At 38.7% G+C, this 26,908-nt stretch overlaps 1 protein-coding gene across 6 annotated transcripts in view; it reads right to left on the bottom strand.

Annotated features, from left to right (window-relative positions):
- The window catches only part of Mgam (maltase-glucoamylase), a 125,163-nt gene that overhangs the window by 96,535 nt on the left and 1,720 nt on the right, over nt 1–26,908 (bottom strand). For 4 of the 6 annotated variants that reach the window (XR_003836916.1, XM_029478336.1, XM_029478335.1 and 1 more), the window contains exons 2-14: nt 20,394–20,517; nt 18,568–18,695; nt 11,467–11,584; nt 9,499–9,608; nt 8,866–9,017; nt 7,675–7,846; nt 6,692–6,791; nt 5,964–6,076; nt 5,194–5,319; nt 2,860–2,991; nt 2,514–2,630; nt 1,528–1,641; nt 652–736 (exon numbers count right to left, since the gene is read on the bottom strand). Coding sequence is in view for 5 of the 6 variants with exons in the window: in XM_029478336.1 (XP_029334196.1) it covers nt 652–736; nt 1,528–1,641; nt 2,514–2,630; nt 2,860–2,991; nt 5,194–5,319; nt 5,964–6,076; nt 6,692–6,791; nt 7,675–7,846; nt 8,866–9,017; nt 9,499–9,608; nt 11,467–11,584; nt 18,568–18,695; nt 20,394–20,517 (1,591 nt within the window). In the remaining variant the exon portion in view is untranslated. Of the gene's footprint in view, nt 1–651; nt 737–1,527; nt 1,642–2,513; nt 2,631–2,859; nt 2,992–5,193; nt 5,320–5,963; nt 6,077–6,691; nt 6,792–7,674; nt 7,847–8,865; nt 9,018–9,498; nt 9,609–11,466; nt 11,585–18,567; nt 18,696–20,310; nt 20,518–26,908 lie in introns of those variants that run through there. The other 2 variants (XM_029478338.1, XM_029478339.1) reach the window with 2 other exon arrangements.

Genomic DNA, 26,908 nt, shown 5'->3' with positions numbered 1-26,908 from the left:
GTAATGGGAAAATAACAGTGGACCCAGCCAAGAAAAAAGGAGTTCCCAAAAAAAAAAAAAAAAAAAAAAAAAAAAAAAAAAAAAAAAAAAAATGACCATGGCTATTGCAATCCTCGAAGTTTTGTTCCATTCTTAACGAAGATACAATTTTCTTTTTGGTTCTGTGTCTTTCTTCAAACTACAATTAATACTATGACTCCACTACCATATCCTCAGAGATCCGACTACATTTGACTATAGCTCATGCCCGCCCTTCAAGCTGTAAACAGCACAAGAAGTATCCACCACCTAAATATCAAGACTACCCTCATGGTATCTCTTGTAAGCTCGGACCTATGAGGTTCATCTTGAGAGTGGCACTGACTAACAACTAGCCTCTGGAATCAGCATCATGTGTGCTATGCACTTTTCCCTACAATGGCCTGGACTTGGCATAGAAGGACGAGACTACCCATTGAGAATGTATGCCTCTTCAGAGAACCATGTACAGTATATTGTGACTCTCCTAGTTTTCTGTATGTAGTGCCCATATTTTCCTTTCCCTGTAAAGATTGTGTTCAAACTCCCTTGTCTAATGGTTCAGGTCTATCCTTTTAAATTTAAGATACCACACACTGTGCTATGTCAATTAAACTAACCACAATGACTTACTTGGTGTGAATGGGGGATAATTCAAGTTGTTTTGGGAACATCCAGAAAATGAACCATCAATAAAGTTGGAGACTTCGTTCATATCCTACCAGACAGTAAACAAAAGCTATTAGGTAAAAGTAGGATGCCATGTTTAATAGTAGTGTTATTCTTTTTCTGAGAAATCAGAAAAATTAGAATAGATATTTTTAAGAGTACCCCCATGGATATGGTAGAAATAGATATTATTGTCTTCTCTACCCCCTAAGAATTTCACAGAATAAGTTCTTAGGATAACTTTGAAAGGATGTGAATTTATACTTACTAAAAGTAAACAATTCCCAAATATACTACTAAAAGTTTCAGTTTGTTTGCTGTCATATAGTTCAACCTATAGTGTCTAAATAGAACTGTGAATCTACCTCCATATAGGTACCTATATAAATATAAATATATACATAGAAAGGGGGACAGTGTACCCATCTTTGGGTACTATAATTTTACAATTTTGCTGTTATCTTTTTAGCTGATTGTATTGTATGACTCTTCTACAGTTCTTTTATAAATTGAAATTTTAAACTGTAGGCTCAAATTTTATTTAACATTTGTTAATTTTAACCTGTGCTACATTCATTTTCATTTGATTTATGAGATATTACTCCTTAACACAGCCAGATGGTACTTTGTGCCTGTGTACTTTGGTTCTGATTACTCTGTTATCATGTCAAAATTTTTAAAAGCCTGGAACTGAAAATTGAACAGTTCGGGTACTTTATGACAATAGAAGGAATATGGGACACTTTTTTATTTTTTACTTTTTGTACACAACATGGCTCAAAGACATAGCTAGAGTTACACACTTTTAATGTCTCTATGAATAAAAGTCTTAAAACTCACAATCCAAATTCCATCAAACTCCACTTCTTTGTGGAAAAGCTCAAATTCTTTTGTCCACCAAACAGCACAGTTGGGACTGGTGTAATCAGGAAACACAGTTGTTCCAGGCCAGACCTGAGAGAGACAAAAAGAGAAAACATAGATAATGCATTAAAGGAATGGAGAATAAGCAAAGAACTTTACATAAGAATTCCTACTGTGATCATGGAAGCAACAAGTCTTCTCAGTATAAAATAAACTCTCTTAGAGAATCCATCACTCTCGGGAAATGAAAAGTCACCCAAGAAAATTAATTTTTAAAATGTTAATTGACTATTTAAATGAATAAATCCAAGGATAAAAGCATTATTTAGTTTGCTAGTCTCCTACTCTAGTTCACACTTCCACGTAGCTTCCTCTACTTGTAAGTCTAAGAAGTGAAAATGAAGATGTTATGTATGAATTTCAATTGACCCATTACAATCTATATATTCTAACATTAGTTACATTTCTCTATTCTTTTTCTATCCAATTACTTTAGACACTATACTATGAAGGGTGGGCAAGGATATTAAAAGTAAAACAGATAATAATACCTTAATGAATAAGAAAACAATAAAATATGGTTAAAGTAGTAAATATATTAATTTTGACAAGAAACTGAGTTGAGTGACATGGCCCATATCCACTGGATTTTCCTAGTAGGGGTTAACTAGTGGCACTGGCCAAGCAATGTCAGTGGAGCAACGTGAGAAGAAGGAGTGTAGTGACATGAGAGCTCAGAGTGAGGAGGTGGACTCTGTGAGTCGCCATTTAATGGGATCTGGCCGAGAAAAGCGTGTAAGAGCTAGGGTAGATGGTAGACACTTGGGTATAAAAAGGCAAAGAAAACTTTATGCTCGCTATGCTCAAGTCCTTCGACTACGCACCAGAAAACCACACACTTATCCAAACCCACTCAAACCCAGGCAGAGCCAGAGCCAGAGCCACTGCTTCTCTGCTGTTACCTTTCCAATGACTGGATTGATGCCATCAGAACTATTCACCCAGATTTTCATTGCAGAACCCCTGTCATATGGGCCATAAGGATTACTTGTGAAAGAGTTGTTGGAAATGGCTGGATCCTAAGAATAGGGAAAACATAATGAAAAAAAAAAAAAAAAAAACTTACTTTAGGCTAAAGGCTGGCAAAAAAAAAAAAAAAAAAAGTCACCAAAAAGTAACCACATTTAAATATAACCAGTGAAGGAATTAAAATATTTTCATTTATTTGAATGCCAAGGAGGAAGAAGGGCACATGATGAAAAGGATGAACAAACACCTGATTTTGGAAGGAAAAAGGGAAGCACATACCAAAATGATAACAAGTTTCTGCCCATTATTGTGTAGCTCCTTAACAAACTCTGGGAAGCCTTTAAAATTCACTGGGTCATAAGTGAAGTCCTTCTTCTGATCCATATAATCAATATCAGCATGCTGAACATCCTGAAAGAATACAGGCATCCACAATTTAGCATCTACACTTTCCCCTGTTAAAGAAACCAACGGAATTATGTATGACCTTTACTATTCAAGATAAGAGCCAACTGCTGTGCTGGAATCTAAATGCAGCACTCTCAGTCTGTGCTATCCAAATGCACTTTTTTTCCAGAGTGGTTTAAGAAATGAATGGCTTCATTGTTTCCCCTAAGGCTCAACCCCACCCCTGCAATCAAATCAACTGCACAATTTCTGACAAATCACTGGTGCTATCAAGATAAAACTCACCCTATGCCCAAGATAAAGAAAGGAAGGGGATTTCTCTTCTCCCTTCTTCCTCATTCACTATCCCAATAACTGGTTTGGGTTTTTTTAAATCACTACTACAACTCATTGGCATTTATTCTTTCCTAGTTTTATATGAAAATACTGACACCCAAGCAAAGTTTAGACTATGTCTGTGACCAGGACATGAAGAGGGAAAGAGAACAGGACTACTCTACAGATTTTTTTTTTAATTTTCTCTTTCTATGTCTTCCTGATACCTAATTTCCTATTATAGCCTCCACTATAATAGGAATATTCAAAATTGGTCATTCAAAGCATGAACATTTAAGCACAACATGTACTCTATGCTTTATTGAACTTGTAAGACTGGGCACCCATATGCAACTCTGAATTATTTCAGTAGTTCCTTTCACACCTTACACCACTGTGCAACAGTAAATCTTATTCCTCCATTCCTCAGATTACCCAGGAAGGAAATGTCTGCCTATATGTAAGAAGGACCATTCAGAGGAGAAAACAGCCATGGTGCTAGAGATCTGAACTGGCAATCCTGGTCCTTCTGTTATCTACAGCTACATGGATGGGACTTTGAAATAAATACAGAAGACACTTGGCATTCTCATTACTGTGTTAGCTGTGCTTAATTTTCCTTAATTTAGTTCTGCTTCCACTGTTTCTGTCCGTTATTCCTCCTCACCTCCCAAAGACATTAGGTCCTGAGGGCTAGAAGACAAGAGGCCAACCAGCCAGATCTTTGGCCAAAACATTCTTGAGTCATTCACCCAAATGTCTTACACAACTCTAATTACAGACTTCTAGTTATCCTGATTTCTCAGATTTCTCACTTCTTTTACATTATATTTTTCACAGTTTCTTTCCCAGTTCCAAAATATCTACTGCAGTTCTACTTCAAATACAAAATGATCACAACTTGCAGGAAGACAAATCCTGTTCACTAATGAACAGCAGTCAAAACACAAGTGTGAAACAAATGCACTTCAACCTTGTCACTTGATTTTGTAAATCATTTCAACGATGAGTCCTATCACCAACAAGCTAAGTAAGTGGTTAACGTCAAACTACCTTCCTAATTTAGCTTCAGTTCCTTACACGTGAAAAAGAGGGCCAATGTAGATAACGTGGGTCTGATCCAATTTGTATGAGTGTATTCATGTGCATGTGTGTGTGTGTGTGTGTGTGTATGTGTGTGTGTGTGTGTGTGTGTTGCCTAACTCTCTGTAATCTAGAAATATCTCATCTCTTCAATATTCCCACAAAATTTTTGTTAAAATGTATTAAACTGTAAGGTATAAGAAGATGGTTGATCTGAATTAGGTGTTACCTGACACAAAATCTGAGAATCAAGCTTATACCAGGATCTTGGATATCACCTTTATAGTCAACCTCTAATATAATATTTTTGAGCCAAAACAACCCAACTAGTATACATGTGTGTGTGTGTGTAATATATGTAATACATTAATATATATATGTATATATATACATATATATATATATATATATATATATATATATCGCAATAAAACTTCATGGAGAAGCATAAGCTAAAACCTGAGCTAGAGGAAATTAACATGAGAGCTCAAAGTTTAGTTCTGTGAAAATGCAATGAGCACCATAAGCAAAAGAAAAAGGAACTAACAGAACATATAGTCAGAACCAAGGTGGCTGCCTCCTCTATCTTGTCAGTCTGTAAGCACCATTTCCCACTGAAAGAAACTACCATTTTTGAAAACAAGTTATTGATCTGACAAATTCTCTAGTAGTCTAAATGCATAAATATTCATTTTATTACCCAAAATAGAAGGAAAAGAAAACCTCAAAGAGAAAGTATGGGGAAGGCAAGGGCTGTTCCGTTCTTGCCTCCTTGGATTTCAGGAAACTATGTCCAAGCTTACTTACATAAGGGAGTTGTGCTGCACGGTTTCTCTCCACAACTGCTTTCATATTATCTAGGCTTTTATAATCATACCGGCTGAGCTGAAACCCAAGTGTCCAGTATGAAGGCAGAGCTGGCCGTCCAATGAGCTAAAATAAATATGTGAAATGAAAGTTAGCATGCATGTGTTAGGGGTGCATGTGGGGAACAGAAGTCTATGTAGCATATCTTCCTTAGTTGCTCTCTAATTTTAAGATCAGATCTCTCTCACATTGAACGTGGAATCACTGATTGGTCCCACTGTATTAACGGCTGGTGAGCTCACCCCAAGTATCCCCTGTCTCTTGTCACCCCAGAGACAGGTGCACACCTAGGCTTTTACATAAATGCTGTAGAGCTGACCAGAGGTCTTCATGCTCATGCAGCTAGCAATTTGCCAATTAAATCATCTCATCAGCACAATACATTTTAAACCAAAGCCTTTTTATGCATTGGTTTGGGGCACAAAATACATTCAATTTTCCAGTGTATTGATTCACTAATGTTATAATGTTAATCAACTTGCACACCCTCCCCATAAGAGTATGGCTACATTTGGGGTACTTTATATCCTTTCACATTTTTTATAATATAAAAACTTTATAAAGAAATTTCCATTCTACAGATGAAGCCTGTCCTATGTCTTAAATGTGTCAGCTCAGGTGTATCTAGTCAACATGTCTGTTTAAGCTTACATCTCTTGAATATTTGCTACATAGGAGTCCCTTCGTCAGAACCATGATTTCATGTTTACCTCTAGATATTCTTGAACAACTTGCTCAGGTGTGTCCCCCAAGAACACATAGAAGTCCAGAATTCCCCCAGTGATGCGGTATGTGATTGCTGGAGTAGGTTGAAGGGTAACCTCTTAAAAGATTAAAATAGAAGAAAATAAAGTTTAAGGGCTATTCTGTTAAATGGTATTTCTACAAAAGAGCATATTAATTATGAAAAATATTTATGCAGACCCTTTGGATGCTAAATCAATGCTTACTCTCAATGTCTATGTTCATCTTATATGGACATGAAGCGCTCTGTGAACCATATCTTTGAGTAGCACTGATCTAAGCCAACAATGCTAAATGTCCTATGCCTATTATTAACCCTGCAAAGTGTTGATCCATCTTTTCTTCCCTTGTGGCGACTGTACTAGAACTGCCAGTCAAGATCACTTAATGTAGGACTAGGAGGGATCATGCTCAAGAACCTGTTTTACAGTAGATTACAGGAAGAGTTCTCCTAACTTTGTAACAGCAAGTATTCCCATGTAAGCAATCAGATTCAGCAGCTGAGAAACAAGAACCATTTTGCACATGGATGCCATTAGGCAGCAAGGTAAAGATGTAAAGTTAGAGAACACAGCCATCCCAAAGCCATGCTTTAAAGGCTGTAAAGTGGATTCACTCATTTAAACACAGTGCTGTAAAGGGGGCATTGACATATCCTGTACTTGTTTGTTTGAGAACAATCCTTTGTCATTACCCATGGCATTGCTGTTCATCAGAAACACCCCGAAGGACAATCCACTATTATCTTCAAGGCACAGGAAGAACGTCTGCACACCATACAAGTTAGTTCCATCCTGTAGAAGACAGTTGAGACATAAACATTTACAATCAGTCTAAACATCACATTATGTTCAATGAAGATGCCAATAAGCTTCATGAGTTCAGATCTCTGCTTAGAGGATGTTAACACGTGACAATTCTAGCATGAATACGGAGATCTTGAATTTGTTAAAATATGAAAAGATGATAATTCTGAAAATATAGTTCATAGAATCTCTCTTCTCAAAGAGGTCTTCCTGATCCCAGCTTAACCTTATCTGCAGGTGGTCTATTGAGTTTTAATATAAATAACCACCATACAGAGCCCTACAGGGTCTGAAAGTCCACACTGCTCCTTGGTGTTGTTTATGCTTTACCCCTTGGCCAGCAAAGGTCTAAAGCTCCAGATTAGGTCATCATCACCAGCTGCTCCACATAAACTGTTCTCGCAACACATTTTCCATTTTTCTGACAGCTATTTGGGTAGCAAGTATGTGTTTAAGTGAGACAGGGTGAGAATAAGATGCTGTCTCTGCTGCCTGAAAAACAGTTTACCATGGGCTCTTAATTTGATTTCAATGGGAAAGTTATTGGGCATGTTCTATGTGATATTTAGTCTTCTAGATACTTGACATCTTTTAGTCATTTAACCCTTAACACCAGCTTCAAGGAGAGTATATGAACCCCACTTTTAAGTTTCACAACTCCTGAATGAGCTAGCTAAGCATATGTAATTACCCCAATTGTAGAACCCCAATAGATGTGGAATTGAACACCCAAAGAGGTAACAACTTGCCCAGAATCATATAGTTGATAAGTAGAAGATCTCCAAAGCAAAACAGCCTCATTTTAGATTTCCACTCTAAACAACTATACTATGTGACCCTTGAGATTAAGGTAAGAAGCCTGAAAGCTTACCTCATTTGGGGTTGTGTCTCTGGAAAACATGGGCCAGGTCTTCCAATTCATATCATGTCGGTACTGCTGGTGCACATGTTCACCCAGACCATATACATTAGCACTTGGCAGGTGGGTAGAGAACTGCAGGAACTGGTCAGAGAAGAGGAGGGGCCCAATACTTGAGTCAAACCTAAACACCGAAGGTAAACACAGACATGAATGAGAAGTAGGGAGAGAAAGACTCAGTACTCTCCACAGACAAGTGCTCTCCACAGCTCACCAACACAACAATCCCTCTTCAAGCCCTCCTCTGACCAAAAGAGAAAACCTCTCCCGGCCAGGTATCACTGTGGTACACCCCTTGCTTGTTCCTTTGACACCTTACAATATAACCAGAGCACTGTATTCAAGTGATCATAGACCCTAAATAAGACTTGATTGATGCTCATGTGATTACGTAGACAGACAAAAGGGAAAAGAAAAATGTGCAGACAGAAGGAAGTAAAAAGAAAGAAGACTACACACAGAGGGAGATTCACAAGCAGACAACCGCGCTTGGAGCACAATAAGATCAGCAGTTTATACACTTCCCCTTATCATCATCTTCCTACTACCACCACCACCCCCCATGATATGCTCCCACCCTGGCACTTTAAGTCTCTGCAAGGCTAGGTGCTTCCTTTCCCACTGAGGCCAGACAAAGCATCCCCACTAATAGAACATACTCCATATATGTGCAACAGCTTTTGTTCAGGACCCACATGAAGGTCAACTACACATCTGTTGGCAAGCAAATGGATGGAACTTAAGGATATCATCCTGAGTGAGGTAACACAGTCCCAAACAGACATGCATTGTATGTACTTACTTATAAGTGAATATTAGCCATAAAATACAGACAACATGTTATACTCCTCTGACCCAAAGAAGCTAAACAAGAAAGAAGGACCAAGTAAAGAAGTTTGAATATCACTTAGAAGGGGAAATAAAATAATCATAAGAGGCAGTTGGAAAGAGGGAACTAGGATGAAGGGGAATGGAGAGGGAAAGGAGGGGTCAGGATCAGGTGTGGGGAAGGACAGAGCAATGGCTAAATGGCTATGAAAATGAATGGAAATCTGCAACTGACAGGGGTGAAGACGGGGGGGGGGGGCATCTCCAGGACCAGAGACCTGGGATAAGGGAGATGCCCAAGTTTCCAAAACTTACAGCACACGGTTATTGCTTTTTCTGGTGACTTTGATGCTAAATGGCTCCTTGGAGACTTCAACTTTGTAGTTCAAGGAAGAAGGGGCATTTCCACTGAATGGTTGCACGTGCTCGTGGGGCACTTCGTACCTCTTCTTGGTTTGGTCAGTCAACTGCACAGGGACAGGAATAGAAACAAAGCCTAAATGAAAACTGACCTATCTTTCAAAACCATCAGTGGCCTTTCCAACACCAGTACTTCCTATGCAGTTGGTACTGATACTGACATTTTATCTAAAGTAATGTGATTGCTACATTGCCAGCTTCATACATTTATATGTTGGGCAACACATCAGTCTTTAGGTAGAGGTACATCATGATTCTGAAGACATGTATTACCCCTAGAAAATTCAAACCTGTGGCACCATCTTGTTCCCTCCCATAATCCCCATGGTATCTATGACAAATGAGTAGAAACTGAAAGCTCATTGGTAAATTCAGTATGTATTGAGGACATTTCAGCACAAAACGAAAGCTATTGAAGACACACACACAAACCGACATCACATAACGACAAAATGTTCTCCTTTGAGTGAAGCACAGTTATAAGATATAAGAGACTAAATAAAACGTTTTTAAAAAACAAACTCCAACCTTAAAGTGGAAGCGATTCGATGTCTGGTACTCTGCTGTAAGCAGGATGTTTTCGATGCTGCTTCCAAACACGGGTGCAGAAGGTAAGTTTTTCAGTGTGGCTGTGAATCCTAACATGGTGGAGAAAAAGATTTTCATAGTTGGTTCTCTAAATTTGCAAACAACAACTACATAAAATTAAACTTTTGGTCAAAGGGGCAGGGAATCAAACACTTTTGTTTCTCAAAGAAGGGAATATATAGATATATATGCCCTATATACACATCTCATCTTGAGCTGGACCCTGAAGCTAACTTAATACTTTATCCAAAACTCTACATCCCTTTTCTATAAGAACTGGGTAAAATCATAACCCGAAGGACTAATCTATGCTTCCTGTTCATCGGTCGTCCCATGTTGATTATACACCTTTGTTTGTTTGTTTTCTTTTTGGTTTTCTCGAGACAGGGTTTCTCTGTATAGCTCTGGCTGTCCTGGAACTCACTCTGTAGACCAGGCTGGCCTCAAACTCAGAAATCCGCCTGCCTCTGCCTCCCAAGAGCTGGGATTAAAGGTGTGTACCACCAGCTGGCAATCATACACCTTTATGTCCTCAATTATTTTTTTGTTTAACAGCATTTTTATTAGATATTTTTTCATTTACATTTCAAGTGCTAGCCCCAAAGCCCCTATACTTTCCCCCCTCCTTGATCCCCAACCCACCCACTCCTGCTTCCTGGCCCTGGCATTCCCCTGTACTGGGGCACATGATCTTTGCAAGACCAAGGGCCTCTTCTCCCATTGGTGGCTCACTAGGCCATCCTCTGCTACATATGCAACTAGACACACAGCTCTGGGGGCTCCTGGTTAGTTCATATTGTTGTTCCTCCTAAAGGGTTGCAGACCCCTTTAGATCCTTGGGTTCTTTCTCTAGTTCCTTCATTAGGGGCCCTGTGTTCTATCCAATAGATAACTGTGAACATCCACTTCTCAATTATTTTTTCTCAGTTATGCTCTCATTACATCCAAAGCATCCTGTACACTGAGTTCATGTCCTCAGTTAAACTATAATTGAGTATTGCAGCCTTGAAGAGCCCACCTCTTCTTTTCACTAGGAGCTTCTCCACAGTAGTACCCACTGTCACCCTCACATGATGAAGTTATGATGAAGGCTCATCATGGTGCCCTTTCCTTAGGGATGGGAAGAATATTAGCTCATGAAGACTGACATTAACTAGGTAACTTCAGAAGCATGCTTATAAAGTTGTAACTCTTTCCATTTCATAAAAAAAAAAAACTTTAGAATAAAGGAATCTCAGGGATTATTAACTTCAAATTCTAGACTTTAAAAATAAACTTGAGGAAAAAATGGTCATGATGATTACATGAAGTCATGAAGATGTATAAAAGTGAGGCAAGATCTCTGCATACAGGCTCTGATTGTTTGGTTTGGAGTGTTTGTTGGACACCTTAACAATGGGAGTGGGAGTGTCTCTGACACTTTTGCCTGCTCAAGGATGCTTTCTCCTCCTACATGGGCTGCCTCCTACAGCCTTGATAGGAGGGTTTGTGCCTAGTCTTGTTGCAACTTGTTATGCCATGTGCAGTTGATATCACTGGGAGGCCTGCTCTTTTCTGAATGGAAATGAAGGAACAGTGGATCTGGGGGAGAGAACAGGTGAGGGAAGGGCTGGAAGAAGGGTAGGGAAGAGAGGCTATGGTCAGGATATATATTATATGTGAGATTAATAAAGAAAAAATAAATATACAAAGAAAAGAAATAAATATATACCAAAAAATGTGAAGCCAGAAACAGAACACAATCTGTGAATTACTAAGGCAGAAGGTAATTACTCCTTGATGCCAAATCTAATCACTGATAAGAGCAGTGCCTACCTTTGTCACATGGGCAGTGTGACCGTATTCTATGTGCTGCTGCAGATGTCTCCTAGGAAGGAGCCAAGGTCTAGGGTTCTACATTTAGCATACCTGCATTTGTGTTTACAACGTCACTCTCCATTTTGTAGCCATGATTCCTGGAGTAATAACAAGGAACACTGATGGATCCCTGAGGATCCCAGCAGCAGCCACGCTCGTCACATGTGGCCTGAAACAGAGATTAGACTGATCAGCTCCATTTAGTCAGAGGACATTACCTTTTGGTAACTATAAGTTAATTTGAGATTGTGAGATTAACAACTTCACTTTTACAAGCGAGACCTTGGGCAGAATACCAAGGGACAAAAGTTCTACAGTTTTCCTTGTCAGCGTTCTTATGAAATGGTGTAAGAAACACAATGTATGCTTCACATACAAAAGCTGGTAAAGATATTTTAAAATTCTAAACCATAATATGGTTACATCACTGTAGGCGTGGCAGGACGAATTAACAGGAAGCTCCACCCCTGAGCCAGCAGGTTCCAGGCTGGGGGTGGGGAGGCTACACATCACCAATATCCCAAAATACAAATGGAGCCTCATATATGATGCCTTTGAATTGTAAAGATGACAAAGTATAAAGAGCTTTTCAATCAACTCTCCTCAGACACTTTCAAATCAAACCACTTTTGATTTGACTTTTGTACTGTTTATTTACTTGTGTATGGAATGCAGGGGGACCAGCACTTGTTGGCTATCTCTATGTATGAACTAAATATGCTCAATCTACAAATGCAACAGCAGAAGTTAACGTGTGAAGTCGAGACAAATCACATGCAAGGGTGTCCCCAGGTCTATCATATCTAAAGGCATCTCCAATTCTTGTTGAAACTTTCAAAGACAAATGCTTTTAAATCTATATATTACACATTTGTATGTGTGTATGTATACTCCACACATGACAAGTATCTCAACTCCTCACAAGACAGAAAATATTATTTCCTTAAAAACCAAATAGAGTAAAAATTTGCCTTAAGGAATGTGCCTGCAAATGCCACGATTGATGCCCGAGTCAAATGGAAGCCAAAATGAGTATATTCTCTTTCCTCATGCACCTAATTTAGGAGAAACATGCAGGGTAAATACTAACAGTGCAAAGAAATCTGTCCTCATATGGGTGGGCTTGAGACTAGTGTCTTGCAACTAATAGGAAATGGTTGTAGGATACTCCCTACTTCTGTCTGTGCTACAAACAGAAGGTAGATTTGGTCTTGCTCATTCTCTTTCAGTTTCTCCACTGGAGCCCCTACCATGGCAGAAGCAACTCAAGGCAGGATTCTCAGTATAACAACTCCATAGACAGGAGTCATGACAACAACCCACATGGGTAAGCTATAAGGGTCAATATGATGTCAGAAGACACCTTCATTGTGGCTTCTGGGAATCTCAAAGGTAGAATTACCCAATCAAACCAAAGCCAGACATATTTCCAATATAAAAACCATGAGAAACTACAGCTTGTTCCCTTAATCCATTATCTTTGGGGATAATGTGTTCCATAGCAATAGATGACTAATATTACTTGTCACACTGCTTTACAGATATAGAACTCAAAGTCCACAGAGTAAAGAGTTACAGATGTGAAATTCCTGACAAAGGTTTCTTAGCAATAAAGAAATGAAAGTCAAAACTCTCCATTTCTTTTCTCCCCGTGTTCTGAGTATCACTAGATATCCGTTAATGAAAACATGTCAACATCTTGCAGATGGATAGTTAAAATGATGCTATATAAAAATGATTACATTGAATCAAATGCTAATTTTGTATCAATAGCCAATACAAGTTAAGTATCCCTTACCCAAAAGGATTGGAACAAGAAATTGTTTGAATTTCAGATGCTTTTCTCAGATTTTTGGATTATTTATTTTTACATGATAAAATATTTTAAGGATAGAACACTCTAAACCCAAAGTTCATCGTGCTTATATACAAAACCAGAAGGTGAAAAATTTGTTGGATCCTTTTTCCTTTCTGCAGTACTGGCATTTAACCTAGGACTCCTTGCACTGCAGGCAAGCACTATTCTACCCAACCATAGCCCCAGCACTTGTAAAACACATTTCCAAATGCCATGAACAATGTTTCATGACTTGCAGCATCATGTCACTACTCAAAACCTTTTAGATTTTGGAGCATTCCAGGTCATGGGTTTCTGAAGTAGGACTACCCAATCTGTTTCCAGGGTAAAAAACAAAAACGATGTCTACATGCACCTGCAGCCTCTCTTGCTGTGGGAACAAATTTTACTGTGACATAAACTTGAATCAGCAATTGGAGGTTTTGTTGTTTCCTTTCAAAACTCATTCAGATCAAACCTCAGATTACAGAGAAAAGAAGGAAAAAGTGCTGGGAAATTGAGAGAGAGAGCATAATGGATTATTTTAAAAACACACATCTGAGTAGTTGATAGAACATGTAGATTAAAAATGCATAATAGACATATAATTGGTCTCCTATATTCACAAGTTTTCACATCCAAGAATTTAACTAAACTTGGATTAAGATATTTTAAACAAGTACATCTGAACCTAACATTGTCTTTTTTCCTTATCATTATCTCCTAAAGCACAAAACTTAACAATTCTTTACCTAGAATATGTCACTCTAACAATCTAAGAATGCCTAGTAGTATAAGTATAATAGAATAAAGGAAGACACATGGAGGTCTTTATGAATAGCATGCCATTTTACTCAAGGCATTCAGCATCTGCAGGCTTTTTGTGCATGGGGAGTCTTGGGGGATATATTTAGGCTTTAGCTCCAACCCACAGATGACTGAACTGAACTCACAGGTGCAGAGAAATCAAATTATGACACTACTGTTTTAAAATATAATCAAGTTCCACGCTGTCCATCTCTTACTTGTTTTGACATTTAAGAGCAATAGAAGATGCAAAATGAACAAGTGTTTCATACCCAAAGTTGATGGGAATGAAGAAATATAACTAGAGCCTAATATTGTCAATATTGATATAAACCAGTGGATGTTGCTCATACCACTGAGTCTGGCTGGCTCATTATAGATTTGGTCAACAGACTGCACGAAGCTGCTTCTGAGCCTGGCTGGTAAGAGAATAGGCAGACTTGCCCCAATCTTTTGCAGCCCGGAGCTGTCAGGAAAGAAATACAATGAAGAATCTCTACCCTCAAAGACAGTTTCTGAGCCTTCGCAAAGGGGGAAAACACCCAAGTAGAAGCATCTTCTCAGCTATTTTGGCCAAGGTGGCAGGTGCATCTTGAATCTTTCCACCATAGTAGATCAGCCACCAGGTAAGCCTGCAGCCAGCAGCACTCAGCAAAGAAAAGATCAAGTCAGACCTGATATGGGTCTCAACCCCATAAAACCATGACTGACAATATAGTAATTATAATTTTGTATCACTAAATTTGGAGTAGTTACTTTATCACAAATATATGGGGAGATGGGCCACTGCATAATAAGTCTTACTGTGCAGACATAAGGAATCCAGATGCCCCAAAATCCACATAATAATCCAGGAATAGCCACATGTACCTAATGACACCTGTGCTATGGGGTCAGAGACAACACAATACTGGGATTTTTTGGTTGCCAAGCTAGTTTTAGGTTCAATAAAAGAACCTAACCCAAAAGAATAAAGTGAGATCGATAGAGCAGACCCTGACATCCTCTGCTGGCATTCATCCACATTTACCGCACATATATAAACAGAAGCCACAAACTAAACTAAGAATACAGAGTTCAGTTCAATGTTAGTGACTCTTGTGTTATGTTGAAAGCATCTGCCCCAGAGTTCAGGTATGTCCAGTATGATGGTGTTAAGAGGAGGGCTCCCTAATCAGTGATCAAACATTGATGTCTTCACCTTGTGAATGGGATTCAATGCCTTTTCCCTTCTCCCCTATGAGAATATAACCAGACGACCTACATCAGCATGACTATGAACTTCCCAAGCATCCAGAACTATGAGAAGTGAACTTCTGTTCTTTACAAGTTACCTAGTCTTGGGTATTCAGTATAGAAACACAAACTGTATTAAGATAGTAATATTTAGTCAAACCCATAGAGTGGGTTAGGTGATAAGTTGTAGGCTCACAGTCACCCAGCACTTCTCAGGATAGTAATGTCATTGAGTTAACAGCATATGCAGCCCAAGATTCACTCATGTCAGTGCTTGACTCTGTTGTGGTGACAAAGTAAAACACTCTTCTGGTTTCTTGGCCTAGGATGACCTGATGTAAGCAAAAACATGGGACCAATGAATCTCTATAGGAAGGAGAAGTGTCCCATTTTCTAGTAAAAGGAGGAATGTTAGAAATTAAAGTATTTAACAAGAAAATAATCCTAATTAGCATATACTCACAAAATTAGCATCCCTGGTCATTTGCGTGTGCAGTAACTTTGCAAAAACTAAAAATAAAGTCAATCTTGAGCTAACAAGATGGCTCAACAGGAAAAGTGCTTGCTGGCCAAGCCTGGCAACCTGAGTTCAATGCCTGGGACATGCATGATGGAAGGAGAGAACCAACTATCACAAGGTGTCTGGCCTCCACATATGCACAAAGTTATGTGGACACACAAAACATACACACATAAATAGACATGTAATAAAAAAACTAAAATTGACCTTGAATCATGTAAATATGTTGATTATATACTGATCCATAATATGTTTCATTTTGAATAAGATTTTAAAAGTTAACATGATCACTCCATTCCATGTCAAGGTAAGATCTGACAGTAGAATTTTAAAGAAATACAACTTCTCAGCCATTTCATGATCCAGACCTTCAAGTCTCCAAATCAAACTACAAGTTATTTTCAAAGAACATGTCCCATGACAATTGAGATTATAACTGTAAAGTTTTTAATCAATATAAGGTGGAGAAAAGTGGTAGGGTGGGCAGTAAGGGAGGACATAAATTGGGCAGGGGACATATGAAGAGATCTGGAAGGGGTTGGAGGGTAAAGTAAATGTTATACATCTATGAAATTCTCAACAGAGAATACATCTTTAAAGTGTTCATTAAGCATAGAGTGCAATGCTATTAAAAAAAATCACTGCCTAATGAATATGTTTATCTGAACACACACTGTCTCATTGACTGATAACTTGAAACAGTAGATAAAGAAACCTGACAGTACTACAGTCAGAGTTCTTCAAAGCAGAGCCAGAATGAAAACCCAGGCAGAAACTCTCCTTCTCTGATGTGCTCCGGTCCCATGTCTAAACATTGCACCACTTCAAGTCTATTTCTAGGACTTTGTAGTTCTCCCTAGAACCACTTAATGACTATCAACTGGTATTATGTAAACCCAGAGTAATTTTTAAGTGTACGCTTGTAATTATATTAGCAAAATTTACTATATTTTCTGATAAGTCATAAAACTGGATCACTTAAATACATAGGTGTAAAATTGGAATTTGGAAAAGGATACCATAACCCAAATTCAGAATTGATAAATAACTTGCAACGTATGTATTCTATAAAATATAACAGCATTTTCAAATATTAAAAGTTTACCTTTCTAATATCATAAGAATTATCATGACTGTTTATGGAAAATACATGTCAACAGCTTTCATATTAATTGACTTTCATGGTGATTAAAAGGATGGAAGATTGTGTTAAGTGTATAAATTTGTTCTTCCTTATAATCACAAAATAAATCTAAATAAATTGAAAACTTAAAGTGTTTAAAAGTATTATCTAATATCCTTTTCCCTTAGCTAAATATCTGGACTTTAACTATACATTTCTGTTTTCTGTCATGAGTGAAATCTGAAATTGGGGATAAAAGGCCACATCAAGAAGGAAGGTAATGGTGGCCTGCTTATAAATGATGGACTTAAAACCCATATCAAGAGCTGTCTCTAAGATATGCACATAGATTACAGAAGTGTAAGAAGGCTAAACGGTCTGCAATAATAGGACAAACTATTTAAACTTGACTTCATATGGACTGTTAAAAGTACAGTCGGGTACATTCAGGGAGCAGTTTTAGTGTATGTGTAAGTAGACTGAGAGAAGAAGTTGAATTTAGAGATTAGAGGAGATTCCTGGAAGATTAGTGGTGATTGATGCTGGGAATGGAAATTCGGTAATAAAGGCATGTAGCCATAAATTTGTCATCCTGACATTCTGCTAATCACATAGATGAGTGTCTTACTTAGCAATCACAGAAGAAGCACATGCCGCACAGTGAGAACAGAGTCACTACCACACGTGGCCCAGAAACTCGTGCAGCAGGCATCCACTCTGCACTTAATGCTAATCTGTTGTTTCACCTGAATGGACTTCACTCAGAAGTCTGTACTCTGTCTTCCTTTAGATATTTTGATTTGCTAAATGTGAATTGCGAGTCATGTACAATGACTTTATTATCATGATACTCTTGGATGTGCATAAGCTAGTGATCTAGAAACGCTGGACTAAAGTGCCGTGCCCCTGTAAGTTCTTTACACTGACATTAATTACCTTCAGTATAACTGCTGAAACTTTGTCCTTATGCTAAATCATGCTTTGTGCACATGCATGATATTATTGTAGATCCCAGATAACCTTTTGAAAGGGCATGTTGCCAGCAACAAGGAAAGCAATTGAGAGAGTCGAGGACTGCAATCAAGTGTAGCCACATGAAACATAAGAACACTTTCCCTGTCTAAAACCTTAAGTGGATCATACTTATTCTTTTTTGTTTTGTTTTGGTATTTTTAGACAGGGTTTCTCTGTGTAGCCCTGGTTGTCCTGGAACTCACTTTGTAGACCAGGTTGGCCTCGAACTCAGAAATCCACCTGCCTCTGCCTCCCAAGTGCTGGGATTAAAGGCTTGCACCACCACCACCCGGCATTGATCATACAGTCATTGCTTATCTGAAATTCTGATATAACTTGCCAAACCTGGCAACTCAGGCTATGTTCTAGCTTTTCCTCCCTTGAAGCTACATAACCCTACATATATGAGTACAGAATTAGGTTATGTGAGCTACCAAAGCTGCCATACACACAACTTTCTATGAGATGGAGCAAGGGGAGGAAGACAACAGAAAGAAGATGAGGAGAGAGATGAGGAGAGGAGAAAGAGAAGGAAGAGAACAAAGAGAAGAAAGATGAAAAGAAATTTCACCATGACATGATTTCCTAAATGCAAACAAGATGTATGACACAAACCTTGTTAGATGACTGGTCAGGGATGCAATTTATCCGTTCCAGCTCACTTAGCACTGGGCAATTGGGAGAGTTAAGAGTGGTCCTGGTGACTGTAGTGTCTGGAGTGCCAGTTGTTTCAGCGCCTATGGCTACCATATCACAAAAGTAGATGAAAGGACGGTTAGAATTATGACCACAGGCATTTAAAAGGACTGAGTTCTCAGCACTTCCAACTCTGTTAACTCCTCTCCTGGCTGTGCTCTAGTTCAGTGTGCTTAAAATCCTGCACTTTTACTTTGTAACACCTTATTTTGTTCTTGCTAACTGTATTTACTTCTGTGTATAACAACATCATCAACTTCCATGCTAGAGTTCCCTTGCAATATGGTACATACAAGAAGAGGACTCCATCATTAGATGCTTGCAAAACTAGACATCAACTTCCCTTTAGGCCAGGTGAGTAAACCATACCCTGTCGGTCAAATTAAGGTCAAAACGTGTGTCTAAAAATGACGCATTCCTGGAACATAAATGTACTCATTTATTGATAACTACTATATGATGCAATGGCAACATGATATGCATGATAACAGAAAATGAATGACTCATACAATCTAAAGACTGAAGGTCAGAGGGCAGCCTGCATGAGTTGTTTCTCTCTCCATCATGTGGCTTCCAGAGACTGACCTCAGATCACCAAGCATGGCAGCAAGTGCCCATTACTACCAAACTATCATCTCACTATCCCTGTCGATCTCTGGGGACCCATCCGTGGCAGAGGTATACACGGAGAAGGCACTGACAGGGCCATCCTAATCACAGTGACTTCAATTCTGTTTTCACAGGCGATCCCTAGTCCCTTAGGACACTTCTAAGTAGTTGCATTCTTTAAAAATATAAACTCCCAAGTGAAAAATATAATAAAAGGATATATGCGTCTAGCAACTACCCCAGGGCTACAAAACTTTGATTTATAATTTAAAGATCAATAAAACATAAAAGGCATTCTCATTGCACTCTGAAATGAGAAAGAAGCTTTATTTAAGATACAACCTTAATAAACAAAGATATTATATCAAGAAAATGGTTTTTTCTAATTGTTTTCCTTTGCATTAAGGTTTTCTTTTTTAAAAAATGATTCATTAAAAAATTGTGTTTGTATCGGCACCTGCATATGGCCTTAGCTTCCTCTTCAGGATTATAGAGCTTTAAAAGTTAAATATTTTTAAGACCTTTATTTTCTGTAAAAAGCAGGGATTGATGTAGCTGGGAGTTGAATAGAAGGGACAAAATTGGTTTGGCTGTAGTCATAGGCTGGCACTTCATTGTCTGGCTCCCATAAGAAGTGATTCTTGTGTGAGGCAGATAGGAAAGCCTGGATTGTTCATCATGTTCTAGCTCTTGTTTTAAGATATGGCAGCTCAAAAAAAAAAAAAAAACCCAAAGCACTTAATAAAAATAACTTGAATAGGTTATTAAAAACCAAATTTTCACCTTAAATAGCTAAGTTGATATATAGTAAATATACATATTTCCTTTTACACATCATGTTGTTCATTATCAATATTCACAGAATTATAATTACTTTTATAACATTCAGCAAAATGCATTTGAGAGATTGCAGATCTGGATCCAGTGCAATACTTAAAAATGGAGATGAACGTTTCAGAATTCAAACCTACTGTCTATTGACCTGCCATGGTTTTTAGATACTCAGTAAGATACGTACTGTCTGCATGCGTTCACATCCACATTCATACATACATGAAGCAATATAAAAGCTTGCCGTCTCTACCATGGGTGGTGAGTTTGCTCTGGCATGGGAGAGACTCAGAGTGACTTGTTACCATTTTCTGGAGTTGAGTTGGCTAAGAGCACAATTAGAACCACCGCGATGATGAACAGGACAAGCAGCAGAACAATGAGAACAAGCTCCAGCTTGCTGAACTTCTTAAACCTCCGTCCCGCCATCTGAAAAGACAGAAAGCAGTGTCAGAGTTAAAACACGTTTAATTGGAGCTAGGACATTTGTAATGCCAATGCTCAGCTGTGCGCAAAACCTTCCACCTGAATTTTCAAAAGTAACCAGTTAGTGCCATTTTCGTTTTATCTTTATTCCTATTTAGTCGCCGACCTGTTCCTGCATTGTTAGGAGTCAAACCTCAGATTTCCTACATCTTATTTTGAAAATATTAAAATTTATTTCCAAAATGCAAGAAATTTTACAAAACAAACAGCAAAAACCCTATCGTGACACCTACATGTCTTTACAGTAGTTCCTCGTTGTTATCAAATACCGAACCGTCATTAAAATCCACCGTTTATACACTTTTCAATTAAGCTTTAAAATTTTTAAAGTAGAATTCATAAACATAAACGTTGGGTCTAACAAAAGTGAAAGTAAGGTGTATGTATTGTAATTCGTTTATATCTGAGTTCCCTTTCATCAAAAGGGCTTATTCTATAGACACTGCACATAGCCTGGATGTCATTAACTACATTCTCGCCATGTTAGCATGTTTCTCTTACATTTAAGATTAGTTAAGAGGATCCAAACTTTCCTAGATGTATGTTGATGGTTTGAGCAGGAAAGGAGTATTAGATGGTAGGGCATCTTCATCAGGAAACATTAAAATCTTGTTTTCTTCCTCGTGGTATAGCAGCCATTGGCATGTCCCAGATCTATAATCCCATTCGGAATTATGAAATAGCAGTGCTGTGCTCCTTTAATTCTTTAGTTGTTAGAGGAAGTACTTCTATAGACAGAAACCATGCCTTCTCTACTGTTCAGTTCATAGGCGTGCAGTTCCCAGAGGGAATTCAATGTTTAATGCCTTTGTTCGCTACTTGTAAAATGCTTGTCTTTCTGGTATCTTTCAAAGGAGACTGAATTTAATCTGCTTCTAATCATGTTCATAAATTGGTGGGTTAAGCGCATTTAACTCCTACTAACCCATTAATAATATTGATTCTCGTGTCTTCCTGTCTTTGCTTAGGGGGAATGTCCTCAAGTGGCCAAACCCCTAAGAACCTTTTGTAGTAGTCTTCCTTTCTGGCACAATATGATATCCCTGGTTCCTCCTACACTTTCCATGCCTGGCCTGTAACTGTATATCTGCAAGGATTCTGTTCTTTCTAATGGGTGTAATATTTAGGAACAATACTGGAGATGAGAGTTAATGAAATACAGAGTTAAGAATGTAGGATTTCAGAGCTTCGTGCATCAGCTTAAGTAGTGATCACTTTCTAAGTGACACCTTTCTAAGGAGTCCTTTAGGTATGCTATTTTATTTTATTTTATTTTATTTTATTTTAGATTTGTTTTATTTTGTATGTATAACTGTTTTGCTTACATCATGCATGTACATGTACCACATGTGTGCCTGGTACCTGTCAAAGTCAGAAGAGGGTTGCATTTGCAAATCCCCTGAAACTGGAGTTACAGATAATTGTATGTAAGCCAACATGTGGGTGCTAAGAGTCTAACCCAGATCCTTTGCAAGAGCAACAACTGCTCTTAACTGCTGAGCTATCTCCCCACCCCACCCCCCAAGAATTGTTATTTTAAAAATACAGAAATTCTGCATTTCCTTTTCGTTATGATTTGATTGTACATACATCCTTCCTGTGATGCAACCTAGCTCTCAGTGTTGTAGTAGTAAGAGATGGTGTCCTTGAGGAAGCAATGATGCACACTGTGAAGTTCTGTTCTTCTCAGCGTGCTCTAATGTTACCTTCTTATCTTCTAACCGTTTTATCACCCTGTTATCTGAATCACACACACACAGTAAAGAAGGCCCAGGTGTATCAATAGCTCACTCAAGGCTATCTTCCTCCCCACCCCACCGACTACTTTTCAGGCTGCCTTATAAACTATGCACTGTCTACTCAAAGAGAATATGTGCTAACTTCTCTCCTCTGGCCTTGATATATAACTCTGATATTTAGTTCCTATATCTTCATTCTCTCGTCTATCAGTGTGTATTCATATACCCTCTCCTCTCCTCTCCTCTCCTCTCCTCAGTCAGAAGCATTCCACAGCTCTCTGCCCAGAGATTAGATGAGTTGCTTCTCATATACCAGTAAGAGAACACCGTGAGTATAATTGACTCTTACTATACAAAAGGAAGTAAAGCTGAAGGACCTGCTTTCTGGACAACCTCGTGTTTTTCTAGAAAACGGTACCTAACTCTAGTGTCCCCAGCTATTATCTGCAGTACCTCACATTAGCACACGCTTTATAAGAAAGACATCAATAGTTGTCTTTCTTGTAAAATTCCACAGAGGTTTATAATATTTCATAGTTACTATAATTAAATTAACTAATAAGGTAAAAACAGATCCTATGTTCACTGTAAGACAAGAGCTATTAGGATGACATTCCCAGTAGACATGGCTCTTTCTCTTTGGTGACTACTTACAGCTGTGATGTGGGAAGTTGTCCTTTATGCTAGTATTTTAAATACTAGGTTACATGCTAAGTAACAACATCTCCACAGCTGTACACACCAGGAACTCCATGATATCTTGGCAAAAATTTAAAGTTAGACCCATAACCCAGGAGTTCCATTTGTGGCAATTCATCCTATCAGTGCAATTGTATATTTGAGAAGCAATGTATACAGCGATGGTTTTTCATCATGAGAACAATATACTGTCCACAAGGAGACCTCTGGGTGCATGAAACAGTAAGAAGCAGAATAGTAATTTGATGACCCAAGGACATGCGCTTGGCTTCTGGAGGAAGAGGTGATTTCATTTGGAAATAACTGGTAGCTAAGTTCATTCACTTAAGAAAGAAAACAGAGGTGATGGCCCAGTGTTCTCTAAGATCTTGCTGTGGCAGGAAGTAATACCTCAAAAGAGAAGGCAAGAGGCAGCCAGAGGAGAACTTTTGACATAGTAATAATAGCATATTCCTTGACTGGAAGGGCCTGGTAGAGAAGAAGCATCTAAGCCAAATGAACAAGGCTGGCAGGGCTGGAAGTTAAATGTGTGAAACAGGAACTCTGGAACTTCTGATTCGTAAAGCTCTTGACCAACGTTCTCTCTGACCACCTAAGAGCTTGAGTCAGGAACAAAATCCGAGTTCATTAGCCACTATATCCCAGAAAAAAAACAAACAAAAAACAAAACAAAGAACTCCACCTAAAAATTATAAAGTAAGGAAAAATAACAGAGACTTTTATAGGCTTCATAAAAATTAGAAAGTCAGTAGAAATCCTAAGCCAAAAGCTGGCTTAAAGTCAGGCTACAGATATAGGAAGCAAAGCCAAGCAGTTTCCATGGCCTTTCTTTGGTACCATGACTGAGGAAACAATACAAATTAAGAACTGGAACAGTAGAGAAGTTTCTCCCCAAGTGTCTAACTCTGAGAATAAAGGAAATGCCTAAAGGAGAGAAGAGGAATTAGAAATAGACATGGGAGGGATGAGGATGAAATGGAGGGTGTATTCAAACTGCTTTCAGAAGCAGTCGGAGGAAAACTGAAGATGTTCTAAAGAAACAAAAGCCATGAAGACAGGTCTACCCCAACAGGGGTAGCATAGGAATCACCAAGAGACTATGGAACAGTGCCAGTGTATGATGAATGAATATTCAATATGAGGGACAAGTGTGAGAAAACTGGAAGTGAGCACAAAGTTTCCAGTCCCTGGAAGATCCCTGCACTTTCCCTAAATACCCTAAAGATGCTGCCAGACTACTACTACCTGTGTATCCCACCTGAAGACCTGGGAGGGCAGAATAATAAGCATGGCAACTGATTGCTTCAGAGTCCTAAAAGCAGATCTGTGGGCTTTTATGACATTTGGGGTGTCTTTATAATTATTGTAGTATGAGAAGCATTAAAACTATGATTACTGCAGACAATACGGCAAAGGGGAAGATCTGGGTTCACTTTAATCTGCCTTGACAGGTGATGCAAACAAGGCAGGAGGAGCCTGCTACTTCTGTTTTACTCCTCTAAATTCTTCCCTTCAGCCTTTAATGCTGGCACTACAAATTCTGTAACCCTACTGCCTCAGCCCAAGTACTGTAAATTCTGTAATACTTTCCCATCTCATCAGCCTATGAACATTGACTTATAGAAAATAATATTTTTGTCTACAAAGAAATAGAGACCCTAGGTTCTACTCAACTTTGACTTTCAGAGAATGGGAGGCAGCAATCTATAGGGAAAGAGCGTCTACCTCTGGGATTTTCCTACCCTTTCCCTAACCCTAAGTCTACCCATCTCTACAGGATGAAGGCTTGAAACAAAGAAGTCTAGTCTGATTTCAAGCTTGCCCTTGAGTTAGCCGGTTCCTTCTACCAACCCCTATCCCTGTCCACAGGTTTTGATTTGTGTGGGTTTCAGTTTTGGGTTTTGTGTCTTTTGAGGCTAAGCAAGAGATGACCTTTAGATTCTGGTAACAACAGCTCAGGTTGAATGGATAAGAAGCTCATGTGACCATTTGTACAATCTGGTGATACTGACCCTTTCTCCCATACACCATACACTGGCTCACTGGCTTCTTCAACTTACCTGTGCACTGATTATTCTGATATCTCTCTCTCTCTCTCTCTCTCTCTCTCTCTCTCTCTGTGTGTGTGTGTGTGTGTGTGTGTGTGTGTGTGTGTGTGTGTGTGTGTGTGTTAGCTTGAAATAACCATAAAGTAACCCTGCTGTAAATTGGGAAGACAGAAGCCTTCGGTGATTTAAAGTGACAGCCTCTTTAATTACACTGAGGAGGCAACTGGAGAGCCTGCCTGTCACATGTGAGGCCTGGGTTCCATCACCAGAACCACAAGTTTTAAAACTGTGTTTAAGAATTTTAAAAAAGGACTGGGAAATGAAAAAAAATGGTTTTAACAATTGCTGCTTGGCAATCGGTCATCATTCATTGAATATTCTTTTTGTTAAGCCAAATATTCTTTTTGAAATCTTAATGCTAATGATAATCATAGTTCACAATGATCCAGCCAATGCACTAATAACTCTGCATAATTCTCATACAAGTAGGATGAAAATTAGGCTTCATCAGATCACATTTCCTGCCACATAGCAGATAAGAGGGGAGCAGGGACCCAAACGCTGCCCTTTGGACTTCAGGGCCAAGCTTTCCATCTCACTCTTTAGTCTGTGCTGCTGGGCCCACCGCACACAGGGCACAACACCTTATGCTTTGTGGGTTATTGCAGCTTTATCATGTATCCTCTGGCTCATTAGTCAGGGCTAGATGGCAGATCATAGCTGCCTAAGCACGTCATACATGCACGATTTTCTTTAGTTCTCATAATCGTCCAGTAGGAATTATTTTCTCCAATTCACAGATAAATTAACTGAGATTTATAGAACTTGGTAGTCCAAAGCTCATCTCTGTAACAGAGCCAAGTGTCAATAGACAACCAGAAGCCAATACCTACTATGAGCCACACAGGCAGAAAAACATGTATAGCCATGAAAAATAAGTGTTTTAAATTAAGAGACATGAGATAAGTGTCTATGAAAAGACAACAAAAGGCTTACAAAAGGGAACAAGTTTTCTGATATTTCTGTCTCCACAATAGCTGAGACATTTGTATAAGCACCTATACATATCAAATTACCTTGCGTTTAGGGAGTACAGCATACTCTCTATGACTGAGGAGAGAAAGGCTACTGATGTCCATTGTGGCTCTGAATTATTCATAAGTTTATCAAAGCTATGGTTTTAAATGGGGAAGAGAAGTGTGCTTGCAGTTTGTTTGTTTGCCACATTTATTAAGCCCCTACTGTATGTAAGCATCCTTCCAGGATCTGGTTATGCTCAGTGAACAAAACATAAAAATCCCAGTCATGGTGGGACCTACATCCTTGTGAATAGAAAAGCAAGACAATATACCAAAAAAACCATACAGCAGATTATACTACAAAAGGTCTGTGGGAAGGCAAGCAGGAGAGAGAATGGGGGAACACAAGGGAAGAGATACAATGTAATGAAAGAGTCAGTCAGAGAAAACCTAACAGAAATGATAAGAATTATTACTGCACATAAACCACGTATATCCAATAGAAGTTTTCAACTTTGAATAGATAGTTGTCACGTCTCATTTTATGTGCATCATTGTAGCTGTTTGGGCAAATAACATTGGGTAAATGACATGAGGGTCAAATTATTAAAATGGCCTTGTCGGTTACGGTGACAAAGTTGGATAACTCTCCTCTGAAGGAAAGCCAGTGTCAGATCCAAGCTGTTCTTTTAAAACTCCTGTGATAACAGATAAGAAATCTAGCCAGGCAGTGGTGGCACACACCTTTAATCCCAGCACTTGGGAGGCAGAGGCAGGCAGATCTCTGAGTTCGCGGCCAGCCTGGTCTACAGAGTGAGTTCCAGGACAG

Source organism: Mus caroli, chromosome 6 (genome assembly GCF_900094665.2).
Source record: "Mus caroli chromosome 6, CAROLI_EIJ_v1.1, whole genome shotgun sequence".
NCBI lineage: Eukaryota > Metazoa > Chordata > Mammalia > Rodentia > Muridae > Mus > Mus caroli.
This window is presented reverse-complemented; position numbering and strand designations above follow the sequence as displayed.